This window comes from Dendrobium catenatum, unplaced genomic scaffold (assembly GCF_001605985.2).
Source record: "Dendrobium catenatum unplaced genomic scaffold, ASM160598v2 fragScaff_scaffold_621, whole genome shotgun sequence".
In the NCBI taxonomy this organism is placed as follows: Eukaryota; Viridiplantae; Streptophyta; class Magnoliopsida; order Asparagales; family Orchidaceae; genus Dendrobium; species Dendrobium catenatum.
The window spans coordinates 6,916,130-6,925,412 of record NW_021319083.1 but is presented as its reverse complement, the minus strand read 5'-3'; the positions used below and the strand labels follow the sequence as shown (position 1 = coordinate 6,925,412).

Sequence of the window (9,283 nt, the reverse complement as noted above, 5' to 3'; positions counted from 1 at the left end):
CTAACAATAAGATTAGATCCTCATAAAAGTCTAGAGATGATTGTAGTAATTATTGGTGGTGGTCGTCGATAATGATAGCTGAAAAATTCAAGAGAACTCTTTAGTTCCTCTGCTCTTGAACTAGTCCGGAATTCAAAACATTCTTTCACATTATTTATCACATACTTTTTTTTTTAAGAAAACATATATTAAACAATCCAAAAAGGTTACAATAAAATAGAAAGGCGAGCTAAAAAAAAAAAAACAAGCTAAAAGCTAAAAGCCAAAAGCGGGCTCAGTAAGCGGCCGAAGCTTCCAGCGACTCTGAAACCTCGCACGGACCGTCCAGTAAGGTGTAGACAATGTCCAAAAATCGTCCCGAAAAGCCACACTAAAGGTTACCACCATCAAAACAATCGGGACGCGAGCCCCGACCACATCATTGCTCTTAGCCCACCGCAACAGCAAATTCAACCACAAAGCATATAATTCCCGAGGATAACACCAAGAGAAAAAAAAAAAAAACGGAAACCATAATGCCACGAAAAATCATCGTCTACGTCGGCCTCTCCGCCAAAATCTCCCCCGAGCTGCACCAATGAGAGAAGGTCTCGCACACACCAGAGAGAAATCATTGTCATTCTCAGACACCAAACCACCTTCAGAAGAGTCAGATTCTGATTCACCATCCGACGAAACATTCAGCCAATTAAGCTGGTCCCTAATCTCCACACCAGAAGAATCACCCAAATATTTAGCCATAGCTTGCGTATCAATCTCATTTACTAGAACCTCAATTAACCTATTGACAATAGGAATACACTCCTCTCTGACACTAGATGACGGATCCACTACAGGAAAACCCGTCATTACCAGCGGACTAAATCCGTCGGAACACACAGAAATCCGACAGAAATATAAGTTTCCGACGCACGTTTCGGTGGAAATTCCTACGCCGGTTTAGGTCGCGTCGATAAATTTTTTCCGACGAATCTAATGCGCCGGAAAGTTTTCCGGCGCACTTTCCGACGCATTAACAGCGCAAAAAATCGGATTGGTGCCGACGACTCCCAACCGATAAATTCCGGTGCCATATATATGCGCCGGTAAGTTTCCGTCTTCTCTTCCGCCGGTAAGTACCGGCGAACAAAACTCAGCAAGTTCACTGTAGACAACCGACGGTTTTGTTTGCGGCACAAAGTCTTCGCCGGAAATAAGCGGCGGACACAGCGCCGGAATCTGCGCCGGTAGTTTCCGACTAGCAATGATGAAAGGATCAAACTTTGCATATCTCCTAGCCCGCTTTACTTCTGTTATACCTTCAACTCCCTCTCTAGTTTTATCAACAAGAAGAATATCATCAACAAAAAGCATGCACCAAGGTACATCCTCTAGCAAATGTCTAGTGAGAACATCCATGACTAAAGCAAAAAGATATGGACTTAAGGCTGATCCTATATGTAATCCAACCGAAATAGGAAAAAAAATGAAACAAAATACCTTCCGTCGGCGAAGAACGACCCTCGGCGGCGCGCGAGCAGGAAAGAGAGGATGCTCGGCGAAGTCCGGTGACCGTCGACGGCGAAGTCTGGTAACCGTCGGCGACGTCAATCCATGGCGAACGACGGACGGCGACGGGCGAAACACGCGAGGTGAGAGAACGGAAGGAAACGAATGAGCGGCAAGAGGGGCTCGGTGACGAAAAATAGGTCTTTCACCGGCGGACTTTCCGACGGCTTAAACGCCGGTAACATTGCCGACACAATTTGCGCTTGAAATAATTCGTTGAGTTTAAATACTCCGGCGCAATATCAGCCGGTCATTTGCGCCGGTATTTTTCCGTCGTAACGTGCGACGGAAATGGTTCAGAGCTCGTTTTACCGACGCATAGACCGGCGCATGGGCCGCCGGAAGGTTTCCGGCGTACTTTGCGCCAGAAAATGCGTCGTAAGGTTTTCGTCGCAATAATTCGCCGTTACCTGCGCCGTTCTTACCGGCGCAAAATTTTCCGCCGGAAAATCCGACAGTAATCGCGTGTTTTCCCGTAGTGGGAGGCTCAGCCTCAAACCCAACAGGAAAAGATTCAACAGACGAATTAACAGCAGCACCACCTTCTGACTTATTAAAAACTTGGCCACACCCATTTGGTTCCACAACACCCAAAACAGGCGAACCACCAGACCCCCTTCCACCCTCGGCAAGAGAAGGTGGTGCTTACCAACTCCGCCACCAGACCAACCGCCAAAGAGTCCACAATCACATCCGACGAACCAAAGCCGTCCACCAAACACGAGGGAATAAAAGGAATGACATTAGGAGACAACGAAGAAACATCAATATCCAACAAATTGACACCAACATCAAGCACAGCCGGGCTATTACAGTTAACAACACCCACAGGAGAATTCATGCCAGGCTCTAAATGACCACCAGCCAAAGCAACAGGGCCCCCAGCCACAGGGGAACACCCCGACAGCTCACCAGAAGGTAAAGCCCCAAAACCAACATCAGAATTCGACACAGAGCCTGGAGCTAGATTATTTGACACCGCAGGAAAATTAATCACCGGAACATAATGTAAAGCATTATGAGATACCATAGTTGCAGCAACATTAGAATCCTTAACGACAACATCCAGTACATCATTAACCACCTTCGAATTACCAACAATCACATCCAATTTCTCAGACAAAGCCACCGCAGGTTTAGCAATAGGATGTAAAATAGGGCAGTTATCCTTAGAGTGACCTAATTAAGGACTGACAATGCATACAAAATAGCGGAATGTCATCAAAAACAACCGATTGAACATAGCCCATTTCCACAGAACCAACCCAAATTTTATCAGGGTATTTCTTCTTAACATCCAATTCAATCATGATACGCGCCATGGACGGACGAGAGCCCAAAGCAGTGGCCATATCCGACTTGAGAGGTTTACCGAAAGAGAACCTAATCCAGAGAGGATTCTAGGAGAAAACAAATGAGGTCTAAGAAGAGGGAAAGAAACCCAAATCGGCACAATAGGGGACTCCACCTCAACATCCAAATTGGGAGACCATTTCACCACTTTCTTAAAACAATTTTTCACAAAGTAAGATCTATGAGAAAACATACAGCAATAATCAAAATCGTTCACTAACTTAATCAAAACGTTCAGGTGATTAAGAACAGTGACCGAGAATTCTCCAATCAGCTTTAAATTAAAACAAAAATTCTGAATCGCATCAACCAGCGGACGCCTTCCCGGAAAACGACCAACCAAAGAAAAATCAAAAGGGGCCGCAAGGGAACGAATTTCTTCCTCGGAAATCAATAGAGCCGGCAAACCACGATGAGAAGAAACGCATAACTCAGGAAAAGTAGAAGAACTACCAGCTAAAGCGTCTTTAAAAGATAAAGGCGCAGCAGCCCCCTTCAGGAAACCGGGATCACGAAGGCGAGTGGAAGCCATGAGACAAACACCAAAAAAACTGAAGAAAAACGGGAAGGAACAGCCACCAAAACGCCAAAACTCATTGTGACGGCGGAAACCCTAGCAGAGGAAGTTGGTCACTCAGAAACAATATTATGCAATTTAATTTATAATTATAGTTTAAATGCTTGATTTATACTATTTGGACATAGATAAATGGAATTTTTGAATTGGTAGTTTTGTTGAAATCAAATTTTAGAAGATAATAAATTTAATTTAAAATTTTTTTTAACTTAATTCAATTAATGAAATTTTTAATATAAAATATCATAAATTATTATAAAATAGGGCCCTATTAATCTCTTATCCCACACACTGAAAAGTCTTTAGTTCACTCTTAACTACTCTTTGCCCACAAAAAAGAAAAGAATATTCGAATTTGGCCAAATATTTCCTACCTAATTCAATTGTCTTATAAGAAGACAATACAATTAATATTTTCCACATTGTTACTAATGAAGTTGGAATAAGCAATAAGCTTAATGATAGCTCAATTTTAATTTTTTTTCTCTTAATTGAAAATACATAAATGCCCATATCAATTATTTGATCATTCAAATTGCTTGATTTCTATTGAGCTCTAATCAAAATAATTTTAATGATCTGTGCCCTTCTCAACGAGATATACTATTGATATATCATCAAAAAAGTATTTTGATCGGTCATGAATCTTGAGGCAAAATTAAGTTAGAAACTTTTGAAATTAAATTCGGGATCATATGAACTCTGCTTTTAGCAAACTATAGTTGAATTGAACGTCTCGAAAAGACGAACCCAAAGCCACCAAATTCAACTTAATCCGAGCCCAAATGGGACCAAATCGAAGACCCGAAGTGCCTATGGAAAGTTCAAACCATAAATTGGATGACCAAACGATTTCCAAACGTGACATGCTTGTAGTCAAATCGAGCGGCTTGATGAGAAAAATCCAACGAGCCTAAGATTGTCAAATTCTTATATCATTAAGACATTTAAATGCCCAATAAACGATCCAATATCAAGGTGATCAACATCAGCCTTTCATTCAAACCACTTCCAACTTGCCCTTGATCTCCTCCCTATTTAGTGGTCATGCCACTCTCAGAAACTATAAATAGATCACATTTCATTATTCATTGAGTGTTAATAAAGCAAGGAAGAGAATGAAGAGATAGAAACTCAAGTTCTCTTTCCACCAGACTCCTCGACCACCGCAATGCTTCGGCCAGGTCGTCGACTAATGCTGGAATTCTGCCAGTCCACCAACTAACGACGGATTTCTGCCAGTCCACCAACTGTCTGACTTCAAAATTTTAAAATATTTTTTCATATGGTCTGCTAGCATTGAGTAGCTTAATGTCATCCAAATTTATTGTTGTTGAGCTTGTTAAATTTCTTTCATCAAGATTCTAAACTAAGTATAAGCACTTGAAGGTTTGAAGATTATTTAATCACTCAAACAATGTTATGCAATTTCTAATGGTATTTTAGGTACTTGATTTATGACTATTTCTACTCATATAAAGGCATTTTTAAACCAATTGAAATTCTAATGATAAAAATTTAACTTAAAAAATTTTTAAGTTACATATATTAAGATTCATACATATAAATTTTTTTAAATAAAATATCATAAATCATTATACAATAGTCCCTCTATTGAGGTTTTCCCACACAAATTGATAAGTCAAAGTCCTTACTATCATTTTTTTTCTTTGCCCAAAATAATATTGAGTGTGCTAATTGGCCAAACATTCTAGCCTAATTCAATTGTCTTACAAAAGACAATAAAATTTATATTTTCTAAATCGTTTTTAACGCGGTTGGAATGGACAATGAGCTTATAGCTCCAATATTTTAAGATTTTTTTAATCTCTTAATTTAAAAGACATGAATGCCCACAACAATCTATCATAAACAAATTCAACTTAATTTAGTCAAAAAATTATCACAATTAAAATCACTTTCAATCATAGGATTAATGTTTCGTTTGATATAATTTCTTTTTTACTTTGCTTTGAGATAATAACCATAATTTTTGTTTATCCGCTGCTTTTTTCCTGCTTTCAAAAATTTTTGTAATGTGAAATTGCTTTCTACAATAACTTTAAAAAGTTAATTTCTCTGCAATAATTTTACAAAGCAGTAAGAAAGCTGTCCCAAATAATTTTGAACAGTTTTCTTACTACTTTGCTTTTCATATTACAACCAAAATTTCTATTTGACAACTTCTTTTTCATTGTTTTCAAAAAAAAAATTATGCTATTAAGTTGCTTTCTACAGTTGCTTTCATAAAAGTTACTTCATACATAGTAACTTTACAATCATCTCAGCTTTATAAAAAACTGAAGTTGTCCCAAGCAAATTCTAAATCTTGATTTAAATCTCACTAATTTTGACAATATCATCAAGTATTTCATTGAATTTGAGATTTAATTTCAATTGTGATTAAAATTTTATTATAATACTATTAACAAAGTTAATATTCATGAAAAAAAAATATTATTTATGATTTAGTTCATGATGCACATCATAGAAATTTAATTTATTTTTGGTTCTAACAAAAATTTAAAATTTAAGAATTTCATATGAAATTCAAAAAATTTATTCAAAATTTAATTGAAAGACAAGTTATGACTGAAACTTTCAAAATCAATTGAAGTAAATAAATATGATTTTTTTTTTTGTTTTTTTGAAAAAATTGAGGGCTAAGCTCAATGCTTCAATTGCTTGATTTAGAACTTTTAATTCAAATATTGCATCAAATTTTGTAACAAATTATCAAAATATAAAGGCTTTGAGTCCATTATTGCTCTAAAATTATTAATATAATTAGTGTGAAAATAATAAATCTTCTAAAATTAATCAGAAAAATATATTTTTTCTTCAAAAATCCACATACAAACTTTTCATAAACATTACACTACAATTAAACTAAAATATTTTTTTATCATAAATTTTTTTAAAGAAGTGTAAAATATTTTGGGAAATTTATCCTTAGTAATTTTACTTACCACCAATAATGTTCAACAATTAATATCAATCTTAAAACAGACTAAATAACAATTTTATTTCATTAAAATAAAAGCCTGCGCACCGTCCATTATTTTCAAATAAAATGCAAAAGAAAAAAAAAAACTCCTCTTTTCCAATACATAATTCAGCGCAGAGTACAGTATATCAAAGCGTAAAGTATAGTATATGAGTATATCAAAGATCATATTTTTTTCCGGCCGTCCTCCTTCGTCCCATGAACGGCGAAAAATAGAGCTTTTCACCAATCCCGTCCGGCGGCGAAATGCTTAGCAAAAGCTTTTAAATCCTCCTCCGGTAGAATAACTCCAATCTCTATCCCTCCCTCTCCATCCCTGCTCTCCGCCAACGCCACGGCTCCCGTCTCTCTCGTCGAAATCACCTCCACCTTCCTCGGCTTCCCCCATCCAAAGTCTGTTTCGTAAACACCCATCTTCGGCGACCCCGAAACCGTCAACGGCCGCCATGGCACCACCTTTCCAATCCTATCTACCAGTCCATCCATACTCTCATGAGCGTCATCTCCCAAGTCGTCAATCGCCTTCCCTATGGCCGCGCAGGCAACCAAAATCCCATCTTTCGCCAAAAGTTCTTCAGCATCCCACTTCGCAAAGCATCCACTGATGCAGTTTCCGAAATAGTTCGCCGGAATCTCCGGACGAATCCTCCGTCGCCAGTCCACCGCAAAGACGACGTGCGCTGCGCCGTCGCCGTCGGTTATGCGACGTGTTTTCAGCAAGCAGATCCACGAATACGCAAGAGAGATCACAAAAGAAGAACAATGGAAACTGCGCATCCCCTGTTCAGCTGCCTTCACCTGCATCTGCTTCTTGAGCCTACCAATCTCCGGCGCGGAAAGGGTGAACGTGGTGGCGAAAACGCTGCCGGCGATTCCTGAGGTCACCTTCTTTTCCTTAGCTCTCTCATCTAGGACGCCCTTCTCCATCTGCAAGTACAGGTTTCGAGGATCGGGAATCACGGTTCGGTCTATGACAGGAGCTGGCGGCTGGGGACTTGACCCATCCGGTCGTAAACCGGCGGCTACGGCGGCGGACCATAACTTGACGAACTGCATCGAGCTGAACCCGTCGCAGGCTGCGTGATGCACGGCGATGGCAAGGCAAAGGCCGTAGTTTGGAAACAGAGTGACCTGTACAGAGAGAAGTGGCTGTTCTTCGGGGGACATAGGAAGTCGGGGAACCAACGGGAGCAGCTTCTCTACCGGCCGAGAATGGTCGCCGGATATTTCAAGGAAATCGAAGGCGGCGCCTTCGTATTCGGAGACGGTAAGGGTGACGGAGTCGGAGTCGGTAGTGGCTATTTCGAAATGACCATCAGGTTGGCGGCGGCGGATGGTGGCGGCGAGAGGGTAGAAGACGGACAGAGCGACGGATAGGGCGGATTTGAAAATAGGGAGGTGGAAGTCAAGAAAGTGGTCAGCGGAATAGGGGAACTGGTAGAAGAAGAGGCGTTCCACGGGGCTGTAGTTGAGCCAGAACATGTCGAAAAAGGTGAGGGGGAGAGATGATCGGACTTCGCCGGAGGACAGCGGCGGGGGAGATACAAGGGATTGGTCGAGGATTTTTACCGACTCGGCGAACTTCATGGCTGATTCTTCACGCTTTGTGGAGGACGTCGGAGGGTGGATAAATGGACGAATTTTAAAAAGTAGTGTGTTTAAAATATAATTAAGTGAAAGATTTGTGATTATTAAAATAATTAAACAAAGTAAATTCGTCAAACTGTGGTCTGAATGGGCCATATGAATTGGTCTATTATATTGAAGGAGAAGAGAGAAATCAGAAATGATGGAGAGAGATGAGAGAGATAGAAAGAGAAAAAGGATGGAGAGAGAGAGAGAGAAAGGTTTTTTTTTTTGGAATAGGGTATCCACCTGATGCCACATCCAAAAGCGCGACTAATGACACCCATCCTTGAAACCTCTTTGCCCACATTTGATTGGGCCACACTTAAGAGTCGCTGACAATCGAGGGGAATCGAGCACGGGTTAGGGGGTTCCCGGCCAATCGTACTCGCCCATCAACCAAACTAAGCATCGGTGGGAAATTTCAATTTTTAAAAAACATCATGTTATTCCTAAAATTTATTTAAAGGAATGTATTTAAAAAAGGATAAAATAATCAAATGATTTGGCGCATTATGAATAATTCATATCATTTGTCATTAAAATTTAAAATAAACAAAATAATAGAAATAGGGAGAGAAAGAGAATAAGTGAGAGGGCAAAGAGAGAAAATGGGAGAGAGAGACTAGAAGAATAAGAGAGAAATAAGGAGAGAATTGGTTGGAGGTAATATTAAATAAATATTATTTTAATATTAGTAATTTAATTTATTAAATAATAATTTACAAAAGCCTTTTAATTAAAATGAACATGTATAAATATATTTTAACTAAATTTTTTAGATCATTTAATATAGATGTAATGGGGATGAAAATAATATTTTATTATAGTTTTAGTAAATTTCAATCAAAATTATATTAGAATGAAATTTTAAATTTTAAACATTAAAATTAATTTTAAATAACCTTTTTTCATATCATTTCCAAACATTTTTAGATCAAATTAATCAACTGCCTATCCACTAATCTGAGAACAACTTTTATGTAGCTTTACGTTTGGTCAGCGGATTATTACTCGTTTTTTGCTCGGTATTTGGTCGGTATTGTTAGGTATTGTTTGGTAATAACCCGGAATACCGCTCTGTGAAGACAAATACCGAGTAATACCTAGTAATCCCAAAAAATACCGAGTTTTTCCAGAAAAAAATTATGTTTTTTTTGGGATTACTCGGC

At 38.9% G+C, this 9,283-nt stretch overlaps 1 protein-coding gene across 1 annotated transcript; it reads right to left on the bottom strand.

Moving 5' to 3' along the window:
* Positions 1-6,554: 6,554 nt before the first annotated feature.
* LOC110109268 (phenolic glucoside malonyltransferase 2-like) lies at positions 6,555-8,280 on the bottom strand. Its single transcript, XM_020840248.2, has one exon. The coding sequence runs from the start codon at positions 8,226-8,228 to the stop codon at positions 6,708-6,710; it is 1,521 nt and encodes a 506-aa protein (XP_020695907.2). The 5' UTR covers positions 8,229-8,280; the 3' UTR covers positions 6,555-6,707.
* Positions 8,281-9,283: the final 1,003 nt, after the last annotated feature.